The sequence below is a fragment of the Oryx dammah genome, unplaced genomic scaffold, assembly GCF_014754425.2.
Source record: "Oryx dammah isolate SB20612 unplaced genomic scaffold, SCBI_Odam_1.1 HiC_scaffold_26, whole genome shotgun sequence".
Classification (NCBI taxonomy): Eukaryota; Metazoa; Chordata; class Mammalia; order Artiodactyla; family Bovidae; genus Oryx; species Oryx dammah.
Window position 1 is genome coordinate 29,466,604 of NW_024070210.1, and position 23,727 is coordinate 29,490,330.

Here is a 23,727-nt window from a genome sequence, read left to right on the forward strand (position 1 = left end):
AACCATAGCCTTGACTAGACGTACCTTTGTTGGCAAAGTAATGTCTCTGCTTTTCAATATGCTATCTAGCTTGGTCATAACTTTTCTTCCAAAGAGTAAGCAAAAGAAAAGCCAGTTGTTCTAAATCCAAAACCATCAACTTTCTGATTTTACATAATTTTTAAACATACGTAGACCGTTCTTAATATAAAAGGTAGATGTTCTGTGAGTAATTTATTGAGATTTGCTTACGGATGAGTGTTCGGATATAAGGACATAAGTTTTTCAAGCTAAAATCATTGAGGCTATACATTGAATATCAACTTGTTAGAGCAAATGCCAAATTATTTCTTAAGGAGAATCTGGGAAACAACAGATGGTCATTTCTTAGCCCACCTCCAGGTGGCGGTGCAGTGGCCTTCTGTCCACCATATGTGCTTGTGAGTTACCTCTGAGTTAATAAGAAGTTGTCAATCTCTCCCTAGCTTGCTTGATTATTAAAACACACGCCTCTGAGTTTAACTGGGGCTCTAGGAACTTACCATGATGCTTTTCATTTTCGTTTTTTAATTAAATGATTTTTGGCTGCACTGGGTCTTCATTGCTGCGAGTGGACTTTCTCTCGTTACAGTGAGTGGGGGCTGCTGTCTAGTTGTGGTGCGTGGGCTTCTCATTGCTGGGCTTCTCCTGTTGCAGCACCCAGGCTCTAGAGTGCTCAGGCTTCAGTAGTTGTGTCACATAGACCCAGTTGCCCGGCAGGATGTAGGATCTTCCCAGATCAGGGATCACACCCGAGTCTCTTGCTGCTGGTGCTGCTGCTGCTAAGTCGCTTCAGTCGTGTCCGACTCTGTGCGACCCCAGAGACGGCAGCCCACCAGGCTCCCCCGTCCCTGGGATTCTCCAAGCAAGAACAGTGGAGTGGCTTGCCATTTCCTTCTCCAATGCATGAAAGTAAAAAGTGAAAGTGAAGTCGCTCAGTCATGTCCGACTCTTAGCAACCCCATGGACTGCAGTCTACCAGGCTCCTCCATCCATGGATTTTTCAGGCAAGAGCACTGGAGTGGGGTGCCATTGGCTTCTCCAGCATCGGCAGGCAAATTCCAAACCAATGGACCACCAGGGAAGTCCAAACTTACCATGATGTTTAATCTTGGAACTCACAGCTGCTCCTTAAATATTGAAAACTTCGGAAAATGAACGATATTTATGAAAGACTACTTGAAGGACAGCAGAGCACCCATTCTTTAAGATCAGCTATTCTCAAACTTCTTTTTTAACCAAAGAACTCTTGTTCAAACAATGTCTTTCTTAAAAGCCCAGGGTCAGAGAAACAGGATGCAAAGGAGGGACGAGGAGCTTGGTTCCACCTCTGATGGGCCCCTCAGAACATAGCCTGAGGACCACTGATAGATCCTCTACCACCATTCATAGACAGTGGGGCAGAGCACAGAGTGGCACATGCAGCCTGGCCTGGGGGCCTTCCTAGAACAGCTTCACAGAATCGTGCTTTACACAAGCATCAGCATATCTCACTGAGGCAGATGTAAGAAACAGTGCTAGGAAACAAACGCAATATTTACTGCAAGGTTGTTGTTAAAGATATCGTTTACCCGGTTTTGTGACATCCTCTCTGGGAAAACCCCAAGGAGGAAATACTTCCTAGTCTTTGGACCAGAAATCACATTCTTTTGAGCTAATGGTTTATTCCTCCTATGGATGCAATGGTTGATCCCTCGCTCGTGGTGTTGGTCACTAGAAAGCTTCAGAAGCAAGCCTGCAGACTACCCCCAGCAAGTCACACAATCTCACAGCAGGTACTTCATGAACCAACTTCTCCCTCAGCTCCACCTTGTTTTATAAAATATATTCCCTTAGCCTTCATTCTTCTGCTTTGGAGTACTTTTTGTATGTTGTTTTATTGCATATTTTAAAGCTACCTCGATATTTTTTAAGACATTATGTAAGAAAATTCTTATTAAGAACATCTTCCAGGACCTCCCTGGTGGTCTAGTGGCTAACACTCTGAGCTCCCAATGCAGGGGCCCCAGGTTGGATCCATGGTCAGGGAACTAGATCCCATAAGCTGCAACCAAAAGATAAGCACACGTCACAATGAAGTTCAAAGGTCCTCATGCTGCAACTAAGACCTGACACAGCTAAATAGACAGATATTTAAAAAGAACATCTACCAAATCCAACAATGGAAGGCGCCAAGGATGTTGAATGTCTAAACTCAAAGAGGACCAAATCAGGAAACTAAGCAAGAATATTCTGGAAATAAAAATCCTGGTGCACACATGATAGCCATCTTCACCATTCTTAAAGGGCAAGGAGTAAGATTATTCTGTATTCCTCTAGAGAAGGAACCTAGAATACATTATGGTCATTATCCAAAAAGCTGTCAAATCTTAGAACTAGACAAGGAAGTTCAGTTCAGTTGCTCAGTTGTGTCTGACTCTCTGTGATCCCATGGACTGCAGCATGCCAGGCTTTCCTGTCCTTCACCAATTCCCAGAGCTTGCTCAAACTCATGTGCATTAAGTCGGTGATGCCATTGAACCGTCTCATCCTCTTGTCCCCTTCTCCCGCCTTCAGTCTTTCCCAGCGTCAGAGCCTTTTCCAAATGAGTCAGTTCTTCCCATCAGATGGCCAAAGTATTGGAGTTTCAGCTTCAGCATCAGTCCTTCAAATGAATATTCAGGACTGATTTCCTTTAGGATGGACTGGTTGGATCTCCTTGCAGTCCATGGGACTCACAAGAGTCTTCTCCAACACCACAGTTCAAAAGCATCAATTCTTTAGCACTCAGCTTGCTTTATGGTCCAACTCTCACATCCATACATGACTACTGGAAAAACCATAGCTTTGACTAGAAGGACCTTTGTTGGCACAGTAATGTCTCTGCTTTTTAATAAGTTGAAGGTCATAGTTTAGGTAGGGCATAGTTTTTTTTTTCCAAGGAGCAAGTGTCTTTTAATTTCATGACTGCAGTCACCATCTGCAGTGATTTTGGAGCCCAAGAAAATAGTCTGTCTCTGTTTTCATTGTTTCCCTACCTATTTGCCATGAAGTGATGGGACAAGATACCATGATCTTAGTTTTTTTGAACGTTGAGTTTTAAGCCAACTTTTTCAATGCTCTTTCAATTTCATCAAGAGACTCTTTAGGTCCTCTTCTCTTTATGCCATAAAGGTTGTATCATCTGCATATATGATGTTATTGATATTTCTCCCTGCAATCTTGATTCCAGCTTGTGCTAGGGACTGCACAAATTGGTGAGTTGTCACAAGAAGTGTTCAAACTCAAAGAGGCTCAAGTATCCTCCTCATTGAGGTTACAAAGGTGTGGTGGGCAGCCTTTGAGTTCTTAGCCAGATCACACCCTCTCCTTTAGAAGAGTCACTTCAACTTTTACTGAAGAGGTAGACACAGGCAGCCATGTATCTATCTCGGGACTTTTTTCCACTTCTGCCACAACAGATTGGACCAGGGCTGGAGCAGTGACCCAAGCTGGAGTCTCCCTGAACTAAAGAACATAACTGGCAAAGTCAGAAGGAGCTAAAAGATGATCCATCACCCTTGTATACATCAGAGGTGTGGCAACCCAAAGCATGCTAAGTCCAGATCCGGAGAAGCAAACTTGCTGGGGAGGGCACCCACCAAAGTCGGGGAGAAGCAGGGGCAAGAAAGAGTACAGAGAGAGGAGGGAAGCTTGATGACTTTCTCCTCCTATGAGAGCTAGATGCACTTCCCTCAGTTGTTCCTGTGACATTCCTCATGTCTGAACAATAGCCAGCCATTGCCGAGATCCCTGACTACAATCAAAATGAATCCCCAGATGGATTATGAGGCTAGATTAGTGGCCCCAAATGATCTCACATTGCTCTGAGTAACCTTCCTGGGTGCTAGCCCCTGGGGCTTATGATTTAGTAGCAAGAATCAGATTATAAGAAATGTGTATTTTTAAACACCACCTCCCTCCCCCAGTGATTTTGCTACTTGGCCAGTTTGGGAACCACTGGGTCAGGTATCATGTAGGGTCTTGGTCCCTTTAAGATTCCCAAACTTTGGTTTAGAAGTTGACCCAATGCAGCTATCCTTATAGTATCCTTCCTACTAAAAGAAAACTGAAAACTTTAGACACAACCACTTTCAAATTCACATTTCAGAGAGAAAGGTCAAGGGCCCCTGTCATCCTCCAAGGGTAATACAACCTTCAGACTGAATATTAACAAGGCGTATTGATCAGCACACATGACAAGCACAGGTTCCCAGCTTCTGGGCCAAGGTATTTAAATATTTATATCAGTGACCTAGATAGTGAAATTAGAAGTATGTGTCTTCAGTTCATTGATGCTATCAAAGACTATTAAGCACCTCTTTCTTGGGCACTGCAGTTTTACTAAGATGAGCCCTCCCTCCTCACATTATGGGTGTTAGAACACCGGGCTTTGCCCTCATGTGGCAACCGACATCTGCTTTATTTGATTTCAAAGCTGATAACTCTTTGAAAAAAATTTTAAGTGTTTAACTATTCACTCCTGATTCAGTCAGGAATTCCTGTTTCAAATAGATATTGTCAGGACTTTCCTGGTGGCCCAGTGGCTAAGACTCTGTGCTCCCAATGCAGGGAGCCTGGGTTCAATCCCTGGTCAGGGAACTAGATGCCACATGCCACAAGGAAGATCAAAGACCCTGAGTGCTGCAACTAAGACCCAGCACAGTTAAGTAAATTAATTAATATTTAAAAACACAAATAGATATCATGACTGTGTGAAAGGGAAAGCCAGAGGATATATCACATCCAGGTGAGGGTGCCCTCTAGCCTCAACAGACAGGCTGGTTCTTTAGACACTGCTCTGCCCATGTCCCCTCTCCTCCCATCCTCACCCTCGTATATGCCCATCTCACCTTTCACAGCGCATAGCCCAATTCAGTTTTGATTATACACTTTATTTCTAGTTACAAAGCTCTTCCTTCCCCTCTATCTCAATTCTGTCACCCAACTTGTCCTCCTGATATTTTGGGTGTCTCTCTCTTCTGCCAGCTCACCAAGTACAACTCCTGCAAACAAACTTTATGCACAAAGTTCAAGTCCAATCCCATCACTGCTGGTTTGTTCAGCCTTTTAACCTGGCCATCCCACACCCAATGCCTGTGCCATCTGAGACCTATTGTCACCTATCTTGGTCCCATAGTTTATTTTATACTGCCCCTTGCAGCTCAACTCACCCAATTCTTCTTACACATGACCTCCACTGTTTTTTCAGGAAGTCGATGACCAAAAATCCCAACACACCACAGCAAAGAGTGGAAAGAATTCCTGTCTTTTCTGCCTTCAGTGCTTGCAGTACTGATTCACTCAAGTTTCTCTGTATCTTCCACTAGGGGGTACCACCCCATAATTTTTGAAACAGGAAGTCTGCTGAATACAGTTCTTAATGAAAAATGAAGTCCAGGCACAGTGGATTTTTTTCAAACTTTTCTGAACACATGCTGTAATTTTATGAAGCAATTTAATTTGATTCCTTTTAAATAAAAGCTGACCCATGGGCAGAGTAATAGGCAGCAATCTCTAGCAGTATAAACTTATATAAGGGAATGCCAATTAAAAACCCTTGGCTCTATTACGGTAAGATAAATAGTCATGAATTAAATGAAATAAATGCAAAACCTGAGTACAGCCAGACAAGTGAAGTTATTTTTACTTGAGCAAGAGAAATAGACATGCTGAGCAAAAAGTTGGCTTTAAAATGAAAGCTTTTGTTAAACAAAAATAAGGCAACTCAGATGTTCTGGGACTTGGCATAAATGGAACAGAATTCTCTTATCTCTGGGCTATAAAAGACTTGCAACACTAAAAATCGGTTCAAGTCTTTGGGGATTTTTTAAGAGGAAGTATGCCCAGACATTACACTGTAGTGACTGAAAATGCAGGATGCCTGGAATTTAGACTTTCCAGTCTCCCACTTAACTCTATAAAAACTTGGCCAGCCTCCATTTCCTTAGCCTAAATCTTAGTTCTGTGTCAGTTTGATGGCTTTAATGATAGGACCAACCACCTAGGTTTCGGGTGTGAATTACATGAGCTACAGCATATAAAGGGCCTACAGAGTGACTGGCCCACAGTAGGTACTCAAGAAAGGCTAACAATTTATTCAGTGAGTCAGTGCAGTGTATGAAAGATCTCTTAGGATGGCTAAGACCAGATATCTTTGCACTGAAAATGATATTTACTATCATTTTGGCAAACACACTCATACAGATAAGTAATCAGGAGACCAGAGAAGTTAATTTGACAAAGGTCACACAGCTATTTCTTGATAAACTTTAGAATAGAACTTGGACTTCCTTAATGTCAGGCAACTTTCTTTCCCCTATCCTATATTGCTTCTCCTAGTACCTGGTTATTTATTCATGCAGATTGAATACATTCTGGGGCTAACAACTGGTTTTGTTGGCAAAGTTTTGGTGAATGTAGCCAAGTAAACATTGTTGCAGCAATATCAAAGACTCCTGCAGTATGTATCTTTAACAGCTTTGATTTTTAAGCCTCTTTCCTACTTTTACAAATTTAGAAATAATATAAAATGAAAGGTTATAAGCAAAAAGATGTTTGCTACCATATTCTTTGGAATACTGAAAAAATAAAAATAATCTACATGCCCAACAATAGGAAAGTAGTTTAATATGGCAGAAGCATGGATTCTGGAAACATTTAAAAATTATGAAGACCACAAAGAAACAGAAATATTTACTTTATTCATCTCATTCCATAAGGAGGTAATTTAACACATAGAATGATAATGTATTTTTGTAATTAAAATCAATTAAATAATTATATGGATAAATCTAGAAAATAAAAGAAAAAATAAAGTGATTTTACTGGAATTGGAAATGACTTTTTCTTTCACTTTGAGTTCTCTTCATGACAAAGAGATGCAATAAAGACTTGTTTAGAATGAACTTTCTTTATTGGGACTGGGAGAGATTTACATGATCCAAGTATCCTTTAATGCATCATGATAACATATAGCCAAATGAAAGACAGGTCAGAGCCCTCACCATACAATGAACTGAGGGACACAGCAATGTATACCCATCCCTGGCCTCTCAGAATTTACAAGCTGGTAGAGAAGAGATGACATAAACCTGGATCTCGACACTGCTCCACCTGCAAAATCTTTAACATCCCATCTCAAGCCAGGGCTGTTCCCCTCTCAGCTTTCATGCCACCTGCTTATTAACATCATTAGAACTGCCAGTCTGCTGGTGCCTGTGCTCTCTTTTGTTCCCACAGCTTTGTTTCATTTTTCTTTGTACTTCTGCTTAAAGACTAAAGCATATCACTTTAGCTACCCTGTCCACAATAAACTGCAATATCCTAGACCTTTATTTCTAATTCATCTGAGCTGAAAGCCCCCATGAGCTGGATGTGTTCACTTGTCTTTGCCCAGCCTGGGTTGCAGGACTTCCCTAGATGAAGCCACCCAACATCCCTTCATATACCCCTGGCCAGTTTCCTCTCCTGCTCCTGGTGGTCCTGCCTAGTCTCGGGCTTCCCCCCGCCCCCACCCCCACCAAAACACACTTTACTGTACAGAAATTCTTACATGAGAAATTTCTTCCCTTGAGCCAAGCCCAAAATCTAGCTGCATTCTGCATCTATCCTTACTCCCTGCCTTCCAGTTTCCAAGGTGACCTGACCCCGCATGTGCTCTCGAACCCAGCACCTCCTGCCTATTCCCACTTTTGTACCATGAGCTTGTTGCCCCTCTCTTCAACTTTGCCTAAACTATGATCATCTTCCTTCAAACCCTTCTCCCCTCCAACTCTTGCCATCATCTATAAAGAAGCCTTTTCCTTGAGATGGATACATACTCTTCTAAATGATTAACACTTGCCTTTCTCCTCCCCTCCCCCATACTTCTAAAAGGAGTTGTCCTACCTTGGCTGTCTCCAAGTCCTCTTTGCCTCATCTGAGATAACCTGACTCCTCCCACTCTATCACCCAAACTGTTTCCACAGAAACTAAATCCAAAGGTGACTTTTCATTTCATATCTCATTAGAAACTCTCAGCTGTTTCACCCTGTTAACCATTCCTTGTCTTGAAATATTCTCTTGACTTATGGGACACTCCACTGTGACCTTAGTTATTGGCTAGTTATTTGAATGAAAAAACAGATGTCACCTGAGGAGGGGAGAGCTAGTAAGGCTCTCAGCTCAACAGGAGGGCTCACACTTCAGGGGGGCGGTGGCAGGGCAGTTGTTAAACTTAAAATCCACTAGATTAAGTTTCGGGAACTGAATTCCTTCCTAGAGACTAGTTTTGTGGACTCTATGTCAAGTCAACTGATGACTCAATGATAAAAGAGATGGATGGAACCCATCAAAATGATACAGAGAACTGTTTATTCTTTTATCTCATTGACGGACAGGTGTAGTGGAGACTGGATCATACTACAGGAACTTGTGGACAATGCTGGGATTTCCTCTCTTGAAGATGATCAAGAGTGAGGGAAGTGGAATTCAAATCAGCTGGGTCTCCCTCAGTCTTCTCTAACAGCTAAAGCTTTCAAACTGCATTCATTCTATTCAATAAGACAGCGAATTTTCCATTATTCAAAGATTACTTTTTAATCTTAGTATCATTCTTGTAAAGTATAACCTGGCACTTAAGTATATGCTGTCTCTTATCTATTTTGATTCTTTCTTACTCTTAAGTAATATGTCTTCTATTAGACTGCAAAAGGCCTTGATGTCAAGGGTCCTTTTTAGTCTAATTGTCTTTTTTCTTCTACATTCCCTAGCATAATAAGACTGACACTTGAAAAATGTTAAAAACAAAAATCCCCATTAAAGACCTAAATGTTAGATCAGACACTATAAAACTCTTAGAGGAAAACATAGGTAGAACAGTCTCTGACATAAATCACAGCAAAATCTTTTTTAATCGATCTCCCAGAATAATGGAAATAAAAGTAAAAATAAACAAATGAGACTGACTTAAAAGCTTTCACACAGCAAGAAAAAGTGAAAGTTGCTCAGTCGTGTCCAACTCTTTCCCACAGACTATATAGTCCATGGAATTCTCCAGGCCAGAATACTGGAGTAGGTACACCTTTTCCTCTCCAGGTAATCTTTCCAACCCAGGGATTGAACCCAGGGTCTCCCGCATTGCAGGCAGATTCTTTACCAGCTGAGCCACAAGGGAAGCCCAGGAATACTGGAGTGGGTAGCCTATCCCTTCTCCAGCAGATCTTCCCAACCCAGGAGCTGAACCAGGGTCTCCTGCATTGCAGGCAGATTCTTTACCAACTGAGCTATCAGGGAAACAAAACAAAAAGACAATCCACAGACTGGGAGAAAGTACTTGCAAATGATGTGACTGATAAGGGATTAGTCTCTGAAATTTACAAACAGCTTATGACACTTAATAGCATCAAAACAAACATCTGCTCAAAAAATGGGCAGAAGACCTGAATAGACAGTTCTCTAAAGAGGATGTACAGATGGCCAATAGGCACATGAAAAGATGTTCAAAATCACTACTTATTTGAGAAATGCAAATCAAACCTGCAATGAGATATCACCTCACACCAGTTAGAGTGGCTACTATCAAAAAATCCACAAACCACAAATGCTGGAGAGGGTGTGGAGAGAAGGGAACCCTCCTACACTGTTGGTGGGAATGTAAATTGGTACAGTCACTATGGAGAACAGTACGCAGGTTTCTTAAAAACTAAAAATAGAGCCACCATACTACCCTGCAATTCCACTTCTGAGCATGTATCCAGAGAAAAACAAGGCCTGAAGACACATACACCCCAATGTTCATTGCACACTGTTTACAATGACCAAGACATGGAAACAACCTCAATGTCCATAAAGAAGACATGGTATATAAATACAATGGAATATTACTCAGCCATTAAAAAGAATGAAATAAGGCCACTTGCGGCAACATGGATGGACTTAAAGAGTGTCATACTAAGTGAGAGTATCATACTAAGTGAAGTAAGTCAGACAGACAAGGAGAAATCTCATATAACATCCTTTATATGTGGAATCTAAAGATGAATGATACAAATGAACTTATAAAACAGAAAGAGACTCACAGAAAATGAACTCATGGTTGCAGTGGGGAAGGGATAGTTAGGGACTTTGAAAAGGTCATGTACACACTGCTATATTTAAAATGGATAACCAACAAAAACCTATTGTATAGCACACAGAACTCTGCTCAATGTTATGTGCCAGCCTGGATGGGATAGGGTTTGGGAGAGAATGGATATATGTATATGTATGACTGAGTTTCCTTCACTGCTCACCTGAAATTTATCACAACATTGTTAATTGGCTATACCCCAATACAAAATATTTTTGGAGGTAAGAAAAATAAAAAGAAATATATATATATATATATACACAAATGAAAAAAAAAATCCTGTTGTTTAATTTAGCAAGTATTTTAACTTTCCAAATTTCAATTGACTCCAGAATGTGATATATTATTCTAGGTGCAGAACTGTAATATAGAAAATATTTAAGTTATTTGCATTTTATGAGCAGGAAGAGAGGCAGAAACACCTCAATACCTAAAAAGGACACCTTCCTGTGTATATTGTACCAACCTAGATATAAAAGCTGGAATCCCAAGCAATGTTCAGAACTAATTTGGGTTTTCTTTGCACTAAGAAATACAAATCCTTGTAGTTCACCTCCTTAGGCCAAAAGTCGTAACATCCGTAGCAGCTAGGTCTTTTGGGACTCTGGATTAGGCTTTTTTTTTTTTTTTTTTTTTTCCCCTGTCAGGCAAATAATCTGAAAAGAGAAAGAAATTACATGTAAGTGCATTTTTCTGCTTGTGCGGTTTCTCCACCAGCTAGAGACATTTAAAGGCTCTGAACCTCTTGCATCTTTAATTCTCTTTTTTAAGTGTCATTTTATTTTTAGAGAACTTTTCACTTTTTTTAGTTTTACGGCCAGATTGGGACACCTAGCTGGAAAATCATTTTCCCTTAAAAAAAAAAAATGCTAGAATTTGAATGCAGGCATGGAATTCCAAACAGATTTACTACAGTGCGATTCTTTGGACATTAACATTTATAGCTGAAAGATAACTGCAAAGGGTCCTTAAATTAACCTACAAAGACAAGAGTCGCTAGAGACACTTTTCCCGCCTTTTAGATAAAAGGGGATTAATTACCTGTAAACTTCAAGGCTCCAGGACGCACGATGCAATCCCTCAGTGGAACTCTGTGCTAGAAGCTGCAGCTTCTATGATTTCGGGCAAGACTGGCCCAAGCACTCTGGTCACATAGAATGCGGAAGGAAGAAGTACCTGAGCTAGGTAGGAGCCACTCAGAAGCAGCCTGGGGCCGCCACTCACCTCGAGGAGGAGGAGCTGGCGTCCGGACCCACCTGGATCGAGAGAACAAGTGAACCCTGGGTCCGCCAGGTGAGGGAAGGGAACGCCCGCCCTACTCACCCCAGAAGAGGCGGGGCGCGGCTCGCGATTACCCGCAGGGGCGGAGCCGGTCAGCACCTGGGCCGAGGCGGAACTGAGGGGATCCAGCCAACACCAGAAGAACCTGGTACCGAGACTCACCTGTGCGGGGGGCCTGAGGCCGGGCCGGGGCCAGAACTCACCAGGGCCGGCGGAAACCGCCCCGGGAGTAGCCCCAGGCTCGCCCAGCGCGGAGGGCGAGGCACCCCGCCGGGCCGCAGCACCCGAGCGCCCCTCCGTGGGTCCGCGCGGCGCCATGACCTGGAGCGCCACCGCCCGGGGCGCCCACCAGCCCGACAACACTGCGTTCACGCAGCAGCGCCTCCCCGCCTGGCACCCGCTGCTGTCGGCCAGCATCGCGCTGCCGCTCTTCTTCTGCGCCGGCCTGGCCTTCATCGGCCTGGGCCTGGGCCTGTACTACTCCTCCAACGGCATCAAGGAGCTGGCGTACGACTACACCGGCGACCCGGGTACCGGCAACTGCTCGGTGTGCGCCACGGCCGGCCAGGGCCGCGCGCCGCCGCCCCCCTGCTCGTGCGCCTGGTACTTCTCGCTGCGCGAGCTCTTCCAGGGCCCCGTGTACCTCTACTACGAGCTGACCAATTTCTACCAGAACAACCGGCGCTACGGCGTGTCCCGCGACGACTCGCAGCTGAGCGGGCTGCCGAGCTCGCTGCGCCACCCGGTCAACGAGTGCGCCCCCTACCAGTACAGCGCGGCCGGCCTGCCCATCGCGCCCTGCGGCGCCATCGCCAACAGCCTCTTCAACGACTCCTTCTCGCTGTGGCACCAGCGCCAGCCCAACGGGCCCTACGTCGAGGTGCCGCTCGACCGCATCGGCATCGCCTGGTGGACCGACTACCACGTCAAGTTCCGCAACCCGCCGCTGGTGAACGGCAGCCTGGCGCTGGCCTTCCGGGGCACCGCGCCTCCGCCCAACTGGCACCGGCCGGTCTACGAGCTGAGCCCCGACCCCAACAACACCGGCTTCATCAACCAGGACTTCGTGGTGTGGATGCGCACCGCTGCGCTGCCCACGTTCCGCAAGCTGTACGCGCGCATCCGCCAGGGCAACTACTCGGCCGGGCTGCCGCGGGGCGCCTACCGCGTCAACATCACCTACAACTACCCGGTGCGCGCCTTCAGCGGCCACAAACGCCTCATCTTAAGCAGCATCTCGTGGATGGGCGGCAAGAATCCATTCCTGGGCATCGCCTACCTGCTGGTCGGCTCCCTCTGCATCCTCGTGGGCTTTGTCATGCTGGTCGTCTACATTCGCTACCAGGACCAGAACGACGACGAGGACGACGACGAGTGATTCCTGCTTTCAAAGTACCCTTTCTGCTCCTTGCCAAAACTTTTGCAAACTTCTTTAGGCTTCTCCCTCTCGACTGTCAACTTCGCCTCACACTGCCTCCTATTGTGGATGAGGGGACCAGGGAGAGAGAAATTAACACCTGATCAGGGGCTTCGAGGCTCTTTTAGGGTGTTTGAACTGCTAGAGCGAGACATTCCTGCAAATATCCCCCATCTCTTTCACGAGTGGACATGTTAGGTTCTTTGAGCGAGGAATGGACGCTTACTTAGACATTCAAACCCCATCTGATGAAGAGACAGACCTGTAGATGTTAAATAACTCGTTCGAGATCTAACAGCTACTCATTGGCTCCTGGTTCTGGTTCTGATTCTGATTCTGACTTTGAAGCTAGAGCTTTAACCACTGTAGTACAGTGGTTTTCTTTTCTTGGGGATGGGGGTAAGTGTAGAAAGTGAAGCCGGCAAATAACCAGCAGAGGCATGGAGAAGTGGAGGAGAACATACTGTTTTAAAATGTAGATAGATTAGAAGGCCCCATCCCCAGAAATTCTGACACATTAAGGCTTTAGTGAGACCCTCGAAGCTGCAGTTTTAACAAACCCATCTGGAGATTCCTCCTGTATTCCCTCAAGGGAATCAGTGCCCTGAATCAGGGAACAAGTAGGATACTGTTGCCTATTTCCTTATATGTTTGAGGCTAGGTGTGACTCCATCACTGCCTGTCCAGTTTTTCAGGTGGTCCTCTTTTCCCAGGGGCAGGGACAAGCATAATGTTCCAAGTTTGATCTCACTCCTCCTTGAACATAGGAAGCTCTCTGTAACATGCAGAGTAAGTGAAAACAGCTAGTTGGCATACAGATTTGCAGAGCAGGGTTTGTAACAATTTATTTGATATTTTAGTGCAAGAAATTGAATTTTTTTTTTTTTTTTGGCCAGGTACTGTGTAGAAACTTGAAAATGTCAGGTCAGTTTGTACAATTCAGTGGGAAGGTTTTAACCTTAGAATCAGATAGCTGGAGGGGACCTTAGAGGGAAAATGTTTTTCCTAAAGTCATATTGTGACTCAGCCTTGTCATCTAAATGATTTTTTATGCTTAGTGATTTTTTATGCTTATGTGGTTCATACCTTTTCCCTTGTGTCTAAAAAAAGTTAATGTTCTCAAATGAACGATGTTTGTTTTTAATAATATGTTGAAGTGAATGCTAAGAAACTAGTCTTATGTAAACTAGACTCAAAAATTATTTGAACCATTGAGATAATGTTAAACTTTGACTACTCTAAAATCATTTTAATATATTGATATATAAAGTTATTGTAAGATAATAGAATTTTAAAAAACCCTTTTATGGCAAAAGAACTTTAAAAAATGAGATCTTCTGCACAAGTTTATTTGCTGAAAGCAAACAGTTATTTGGTGTTCTGTCAGAACTCTTAGTGCCTATTCTCTATTACGGCTACTTTCCAGTTACTACAATTTTTGCTCTTGCCAGTGTTCTTGCCTGGAGAATCCCAGGGACGGGGGAGCCTGGTGGGCTGCCGTCTACGGGGTTGCACAGAGTCAGACACGACTGAAGCGACTTAGCAGCAGCAGCGGCATAAGGCAGGGCAATACTTTGAAGTTTTTTGTTTTTTGTTTTAATTGAGTCACAGAAATATTGAATTGTACTGAATAATTTATATTAATTTTATTTTATTCTTCTGGTTCTTTGAAAAATAATAGACATAGACAACATGCATGTTCGCTGACATCTGCTGGATCTTCTGGAACAGTTGTGACTTAAGAGATTCTGTCCCAGTATTTACATAAACCAAAAAATATTTTATAATCCCAGTATGTTGGCTTCCCCCCTGAGTATGACACAGTTTTACTGTCAGATTGTGTAGTGTGATTTTAGGCTGTGTATATATGATCATATGTATGTAATTTTTATTTATCATGAATTTTTGATCAAGTAGTTGCTTCTTTATAATTTACCACATTTTTTTTTACTACTTAGTTGAGAAGGACCATGTATATCACTATCATTTTTACAGTATTCATTGCTATAAAATTTTAAATGAGTCTACAAAATTAAAGGTATTCTGATTAAATCAATGAATATGGTTCCAGGCCCTCTTCTCGGTTTTTGAAAGAGAATAAAGGTTATATTTGTGTTGCCTTTGTTATCACATTTGCCTAGTCCTTTTGAACTATGATCTTAAAGCCACAAACATTTAAAGTTACCAGCTACCATCAGCTTTGCTCATTTGTTATTAGCAGATTTATACTGCAGCAAGAAAATCATCTTTCAGAATAAAGCTCAAATGAACTCAATCTTTCAGTGTTAACTTCCTAACACAGAATTTGAACTTACATCAATATCAACATGTAGTATGAATCAGACAATCCTTGACTGCTGTTTGAATTTAGTAAAATGTGGTCAATTTTTAATAATATTTACTATTAAGGTACTAAAGAATGTGACTGCAGCAATCTTCTCCATTTCTGCATTTTACCCAAATTCTAAATTACAATTATTTATTGGGTATTTTGGACTACAAAACTTCAGAAACTTTAAAAACAAAAGTTGAAACATTCCCCTGCACTGTAGCATTTTGTTTAGTATCCCTGGATTCTAGCTGGGTTTGAATTCTCATGTCCAGTAAATGCTTCCTAGCTAGAGCTGTGTCGTCTGGAATGAGACTGAAAAATGAACCTCAACAATTGGACTGAAAATGTGCTTTGATCTACTTTGTAAAGTAAACCACAAACAAAAGAGAAACTAATGTGGTTGGCGGGAACTCCCAGTACAGAATAATGTAACAAGAAAGACTTTCCAAGAATCTCCAGAATCAAGTCAACAATTCAAGGACTAGACAGTTGTTTCAAATCAGAAACAGAAAAACAGTCTGAGATTTTCTTTAGTAATAAGTACCACTTCACACTATATAACCACAACCCTTGCTGCATCATGGTATCTGTGCCCTCTTCTCATCATTGGGGATCTCAAAAGTCTTGAGTAAACTCAGAGTTATTGGTAGAGCTGTAATGTAATCAATTCCTTATATGCCCCTGGGTATATCAGTTACTGTGTACAAGTAACTGTAATAATAGTAAATGCCCTCTTCCTTTATTTTCATCAGGCATTTCTTTGCACCCTAGATTTTTTCCCACAGATAAAACATAGCTGACTGATTTAGATGACAAAATCAAATTTTTTTAACTTCAATTTTTTCCCCCCAGGAGAATTTCTCATAAGTTCCCTCTAACAAAAGCAGTCACATAAAGTGTCATTAAGAAAGTCATTCAGTGAATCTGACTGAAATATATTAAGTTCCCAGAGAGATTTTACCCGAGAGTAGTATTTTTGTGTAAAGAATTTGCAAAAATTATCAACAGTTGTTGACTCACTGTATACTACCATCCCCCATGGTTTCTTTGATAAGATGAACAACGTGTATTCAGGGAAAAATACTTCCCCACTGGTTTGCCACCTGGCATTATAATTCTCACTGTTAGTGGTAATGATGTAAATTAGTTCACCACAGCAAGGTGTCATTTCTTTCTTTATTCACTTGGCTGAGCAGCTCAGCATAGCACAATGAAGACCCCGAGGCAGTGAAACCTAACCTAGACTGGGGGTGTGGAGGAAGAGGAGAAAAGAAAGAAAAAAAAAAAAGGTGCAGTTTGGAGCATGAAGCAGGGTGTCCAGAAGGGGGAGACTTGGCTGTGACTGGAACCCACTGCAGAGGGCAGAGCCCACCAGTGACCTCACTGATGACAAACCTTGGAGAAATTCAGTAAGTGGATGGTAGCTCACCTCCTTCTGAACCTCTCAGCTTGTCTTTTTGATGAGTTTTAGTGTGATTTACCTTTTTCCTTAGAAGCAAAAGATATTACTGTCAAGCACCTCCTCTAATAGCCTTTCTCTCTGCTTTGAGTTCTTAACTGAATTCCTATTAAAGTGGCTGAAACCTTACATTACTGATGAAAACTGTAAATGATGTGTCATTAATTATGATACTTTGTTCTTCTAAAAGGCCGTTGTTCTGAAAGTCCAAGGTGCTTAACACTATTATACAGTTTCATTAATTTAACCATCAAAATGCATGAGGTTTTAGAAAGTCATCAAGACTGATGAGAGAGAAATTCGTTCTATTTTGCTCAATTTTGTTCAAAAGTCAGCGAAAGCAGTGTTCTACAACAAAAGCGCAGCCTCTGGATGAGGCAGACATAGTCGTTTCAATGGGGGCACTTGAATATTCTCAAAGGAAGACTTGATGAAGTCTTGCTATGATTTTAATAAGTTAAGGACATATTCCATTTTTGTTAAAGAATCCAAAATGAGAGCTCCATCACTTCCTACTCATAGTAAATGACAGAATGTTGTTGTTGTTTAGTTGCTAAATCATTTCCGGCTCTTTTGCAACCCCATGGACTGTAGCCTGCCAGATTCCTCTGTCCATGGGATTTCCCAGGCACGAATACTAGAGTGAGGTGCCATTTCCTTCTCCAGGAGATCTTCCTGATCCAGGGATAGAACCCGCATCTCCTGCATTGAGGACAGGAGCCACCAGAAAATTCTTTACCACTGAGCCACCAGGGAAACCCAAATGACAAAATGTGAAAGTGTGTGAAAGTGTTAGTTGTGTCTGACTTTTTGAGACCCCATGGACTATAGCCCACCAGGCTCCTCTGTCCATGGAATTCTCCAGGCAGGAATACTGGAGAGGGTAGCTATTCCCTTCTCCAGGGGATTTTCCTGACCTAGGGTCAAGCCCGGGTCTCCTGCATTGCAGGCAGATTCCTTATCATTGGAGCCACTAGGGAAGCCGGAACGACCGAATGGAAAACACTTTTACTCTTTCCTTCTTGTTTTTACCTACAGGGCTTTAGGGGTGAAGACTTGATATATCAGTGTAATTTGTAAGTAACTGAATGATGGTATCTTTCGTACCATTAGGAGGCAACTTAGCTCATTTGTTCACTCCCTTTCATGAATCTTTAAAAACATTATTGACCATCATATAAGTAAATGGCGTAATCTCTACCTCCAATTCTAACTTCTCTCCAAACTCACACATCTAGCTGCCTCTGGGGCACGCCTAAATGTCCTACAAATAGCATAAGCTCCACGTGGTCAGCAGGAAACCCACTGACCTTTCCTCCAAACTCATTCTTCCAGGAAGAGCCCCAGATGCTGAAAATGACTCATCGTCCCACTCGGTCATCCAAGCCCCAAACCTGAACTGCCTCCTTGGCTCCTCCCTCTGTTTCTTCCCACATCCAACTAGTTATCAGAGCCTGTTGCTTCTAGATCCCAAATGCACGCTCAATCAGGTCTCTCTCTGTCACTGCCCTGGCCCAGGACTTTGTTATTTTCCATCTGGAAGCTGGAGGAGCCTGCTAATTGGGCTCTAGTTTATTTTCCACATCCTAACCACAAGGAGCTAGCCAAAACACAGATCTCATCACATGACCCTCAACTTCGACTCTCTCACGTCCACATAAAGCCTGCAGGAGAAAGTCTAAGCTCCTTAGCAGGGCCTACAAGGCCTTCATGGTTGGCCTCGCTCTGAATCTTCATGCCTTCTTCCTCCAAGGCTCCACCAGATTCCAGCTATATTGACGGATTTGAAGGGGCCTGAGCCCAGCATCTTCTCATGTCTTTGCCCATCCTCATCTTGCATGTCCACTTGACCATCAGAATGTGTCCAGTCATCCTCAAGACCCTCAGTGTTTGGGTCATTGTGCTCTGTGAAGTCCTCCACAAGCCCTCTTTGCCCTTCCACTCTCTGCCCTCAGCCTCGTCTTCCTTTTGTGCTTATTCCTTCCTCACAGCACTTGATACATTGCCTAGAAATTGCTTATTTGGTTATATACCTCCATACTCAAACCGTTAGTTCTTTGAGCACTGAGGATTTTTTCATCTCACCTGTCTTTATTACTGCCAATGCCAAGCTGAGTGACTAGCCTGTGGTGGGTCTTCAAACATATGTTGAATGATTATTAGGAAATAATTGTGATTCCATTACTTTACTACCACTGAACAGATTATTTCTTACAATATCATTAAATGCATAGGAAATCACTGAGGAAACAAAGATGACAGCCTAAACTTTTGAAAATGTTACAGTAAGGAGTGTCGTGAAGGCACATATATTTTTAACAGTGCCAAAGTCTAAGCTTAGAGTTCCCATTTGGATAACTTACATGTGCAGTCGGGTTTTCCTCCATAAACTAATTTGCAGCAATGAATAGCAGATGGGTTACATTAGTTCACTGATAGAAGGGACAGTTACTTTATACTCAAAAGTCCTCAGTGTCTCTCCTACTAAACTGCAATAAGTTAATGGAATGTTTATATTTTTGTGGTGCTTCTTTATAGAGAATTTTTTACTTACTGTAGTATTCTATAATAAAATGTAAATGAACACTGCTTTCCTCTGCCAGATAATTACTCCAGAAACCATTTAAATGAAAATAGCATTTGTAGAGAAATATCCAGAAAGAAAAGCAAAAATAAATGGCATACTAGCGGTCCCATTTGCCAGCTGATGTTTGGTTTATAACATTTGGCACATCTTGATATCTACATAATAGTAGTTTTCAAACCATAAATAATATTTTACGGAGGTCACACCATAGTTATTTAAGTTCAGGGGTTTATTTCCCTGAGCACTAAGTAGCTATGAATGAATTATGTTTAGTCTGATCTGCCTCAGAAGGGCCATAAACCTCCAAGTCATAGCAAACCATGGAATATTACTTCAATACGTCAGGAAAATTGTACATGTAAAAGAATAATGCATGATAAGGGAAAGGTGTTTTTATTTTTCTAAAGTAATATATGTTACTGGGCAGGAGCTATAAAATTTTGTTATGTTAAACTTTCCTCTGATTCTGGAAAACAAGTTAAGAAACACTTTTGCCTGGTCAGACCTAAGCCAGCAAAGCAGGCTGTGGAAACAGAGACGGCCTAGGAAAGAGTTTGGCTTTGGTTTTTTTTCCTTCTGAGAATCCTGCTCTTCAAAAGGATGAAAGCAAGGAAAAGTTGCAAGAGTGCAAGAGATGGTTTGGCAAACTTCCCTTTACAATCAGCATTCTTCTCTTAAGCAAACGTTTTGGATTTCCAGGCAAGTGTTTTTGTAGATACCCAGAATTATCTCCAAGAAGAGAAGGTATAATTCACTGATAAAATTAAATCCACTTAAAATGCTTAAATGAAATTGTTAAGCATTTCCCAGACAACATGCTAAGCAATTTCCTTGGTTTCCTCCTTTAACTTCTATAACAAACCCTAATATTATCCCCATTGGGTATACGCAGAAACAGAGGTTTGGAAAAATAAAGAAACTAGTCCAAAGTGACATGGTTGACGAGAGACAGCAAGGAGGTCACTGTGACTGCAGAAGCTCCCAGCTATTCAAAGTCTGTAGCGATGCCTTCCAGGCAACGTTCTCAATACCTTACCGACAACGTCCCCCCATTGTAATCCTCATGACAGTCCTGTGAATCTGCAGGGCATAGACGAGGAACCTGAAGCTCAGAGAGGTAAAGTAACTAGCCTAAGGTAACACAGACAGTAAAGAAGAGCCAGGATTCAAACCAGCTTATCAGACTGAGGATCCACACTAAGGCACTTGATTTCTTGTCCTCTCTGAATATTAAAAGTAATCTCATAAGGGAACAAACATAGGCAAGACACTCCTTAAAAAAAAAGGAACCGGGGGATGTGGGAGTCAGGAGGTGGAAGGGGAATTTCCCTTGACCCACCAGAAATGAAGACTTACTGCAAAGTTTCAGTTATTTAGACAACTGGGTGATTTTAGACAATAGGGAAGACAACTAGACCAATGGAATGGAAGGGAGAGGGCATCAGAGCATGAAGGAAAGACCAGAAGTGATTATAATTCAGGAGAGTGGTTACTTCTGAGAAAAAAGGAGGCAGAGAGAAAGAAGCAGGGATGAGGGACAGGCAAACAGGGGCATCAAAGGTACTGGTCACATTCTATTTCTTAAACTAGGAAGTGAATACACAGGAGTCCATTTTGCTAATGTCATTTAAACTATGCAGGGCTTCCCAGGTGGCCCTAGTGGTAAAGAAATGCAAGAGATGAGGTTTGATCCTTACGTTGGGAAGATTCCCTGGAGAAGGGAATGGCTACCCACTCCAGTATTCCTGCCTGGCAAATCCCAAGAGGAGCCTGGTGGGCTATAGTCCATGGGGTAGCAGAGTCAGACACGACTGAGCATGCACCCTTAGACTATGCAGATAGCATAGTACTGAAAAAAATAATAACCCAGGGAATACACCTTGTCCTTGTGAAAGGCTTTTGGGGTGGGGATGGTTCTCATACTCTTAGAACATGATGGTTTATAACACTGTTAGAGTCCACTCCTTTCTGGGGTGTTTCCAGTATTTCTATAGACTCATGCAATGCACATGGTTAGAAGTCATTCTCAAGCATTTGGTAATTCGTTAAGAAGTCTGAAAATTCTTTTTGATTTAACAGTTTCTTTAAATTGAATGATTGAAATGACTTTAAATGGACTACTGCCCAAGCACTCCATTCTAAATGAAAGTTCAAAGGCACCAAGCACACTCGATGGTTGGTCCCCTGGGAATTCTGGTAAGTTGGCCATTCCCAGTTTGTCCAAATATGGCAGGAAGGAAGCAAAGCTCTGGGCAGGGATGGTATAGAGAGTCAGAAGCTCCTACAGGACCTAAGCCTTCACGTCTCCTCATTGCCTTTCATCAGAGCAGAAAATAGGAGAAAATGCAGCCTAAGGGCAGATCTTGAGAAAGGAATGAGTCTTGTTTTAACCACATCCCGTCCAGTTTGTGGTCAAAAGTGAACTCAAGCAGCCAAGCAGCAAGGCTTGGTCCCAGATGCTTTGCTCATCATAGAGTCTTGAATTGTTCCTGCAGCACACAACCCTGGGCTGAGGGAGTACATCCTACAGAACTGGGAAGAGGAGGCTTCAACTCTGCCACCTGGCGCCCTGCAGCCAACTCTTCATGGCCTTGTTGACCCTGCCAAGGACTGTCACTGGATCCTGACTCAAAAGACAGGGAACGCAACGTACAACTTAGTTGATGAGCCTCGGGCCAATCTGCAATCGGACTCTCTTCTAAAGATGTGCACTACTGCCCTCCGCTGGACAGAGACAGAATCGCAGCCTTTAACTACCTCCGGGCCTCACGCAGGTGAGAAAGGAAAAAAATCTTAGGTGATTGTGTAATGCTGGTCCCCTGATGCGAAGAACTGACTCGTTGGAAAAGACCCTGATGCTGGGAAAGATTGAAGGCAGGAGAAGAAGGAGACGACAGAGGATGAGATGGTTGGATCTGAATGCTCACGTGGAATACTAGTTTCCAAAATTAAGGCTTCTGAGAGTAAATAAAATATGAATTCTTATAAACTGCATAGTAATTCTGTGTTTTAGTACATTCCAGTTAATCTATCAAAAAAGAAACTGGAATGTTTATTTTTAATTTATACTCAAATTATATTATATATGGAGTTATATTTCCTTCAAATATAATTCTAGTGATTACTAGATTTGTAATTACTAGATTACAATTTGTTTTTTCTGCTAAAAATTGTGTGTTTATTTTAGAGCTATGTCATAAAGAAAAGATTCTTGACACTATTCTTGGAAAAGTACATGCCATCTACTTCATTGCAACTTAGGTACAAAAATGAAAAAGACTGCTACTGTTCTTTTCACCAAATAATTTTGCCAAATAGGCATGAAAATGGTTTTTATTAGAAATTTTTATTCAGTTCAGTCGTTCAGTCATGTCCAACTCTTCGAGACCCCATGGACTGCAGGACGCCAGGCTTCTCTGTCCATCACCAATGCCCAGAGCTTACTCAAACTCATGTCATCAAGTCGGTGATGCCATCCAACCATCTCATCCTCTGTTGTCCCCTTATCCTGCCTTCAATCTTTCCCAGGATCAGAATCTTTTCCAATTAGTCAGTTCTTCGCATCAGGTGGCCAAAGTATTGGAGATTCAGCTTCAGCATCAGTCCTTCCAATGAATATTCAGGACTGATTTCCTTTAGGATGGACTGGTTGGATCTCCTTGCAGTCCAAGGGACTATTAAGAGTCTTCTCCGACACCACAGTTCAAAAGCATCAATTCTTCAGCGCTCAGCTTTAGGATTGACTTATTTGAAATTAGAATTTGGGTTTCTTATAGTGATAGGCTAATAAATATTGGCAGGCACCTTTCCCAGGAACTACATGAAGCTGGCTCACAGTCTTAAGAGACTGACAGATAAACCCTCCCCGTGGCCACATTTTTTAAAAAAGAAAGCCTATAGTCTCTCTGTAAGCAAAGTAAGTATGCTCACTAGGATCCGGTGAACTGCTTACACTTAGACAGTAATTTGGAGGTAGCTAATTTTAAACCGCATTTTTTTTTTTTCTGAGGTTGAAGTTGAGCCTTGGAAACAAAAAGAGAAATTTTTGTAACATATTTCTAAATTTTGTATACATGAATCTCATACATGCCATGCTTTGAGACTGAGAGACATCATATTTCTTCCATTCTAAGACATCCCCCACCCCCACATTTTCACATCTCTAAAATCAGGTTGTGTTTCAGTTTCCTGGTTTCTCCCTATCCATGGCTTCTTACAGTTGCTGTCACTTAGACTCACTGTCAGCCAGGCCACGGTCATGGTGTGGGTGTCATTGTGTTGCACCATCATCATATTTTGGGGCAAAACACTGCACTGTGCGTAATCACAGACATTGAAAGATCTGTCTCTAGAGGGACTAAGAACAGCTGGGCTCTGGGTATTAAGACATGTTAGGGGAAACTTAGCCAGTTTAATTTTACATATACTTTCCTTTTTATTTCTACACAAGTGGGATGTATAACAAAATTCTAAATAAATATTTTAAAAATCCCTTGAATAAGGA

The 23,727-nt window shown here is 42.3% G+C and overlaps 1 protein-coding gene across 1 annotated transcript; it reads left to right on the forward strand.

The window, feature by feature from the left end:
- Positions 1-11,588: 11,588 nt before the first annotated feature.
- On the forward strand, positions 11,589-15,120 carry TMEM30B (transmembrane protein 30B). The gene has a single exon (XM_040226316.1). The coding sequence runs from the start codon at positions 11,745-11,747 to the stop codon at positions 12,804-12,806; it is 1,062 nt and encodes a 353-aa protein (XP_040082250.1). The 5' UTR covers positions 11,589-11,744; the 3' UTR covers positions 12,807-15,120.
- Positions 15,121-23,727: the final 8,607 nt, after the last annotated feature.

What these genes read in the sequence shown, in the direction of transcription:
- TMEM30B (XM_040226316.1), top strand. Translation starts at nt 11,745, where the DNA reads ATGACCTGGAGCGCCACCGCCCGGGGCGCCCACCAGCCCGACAACACT.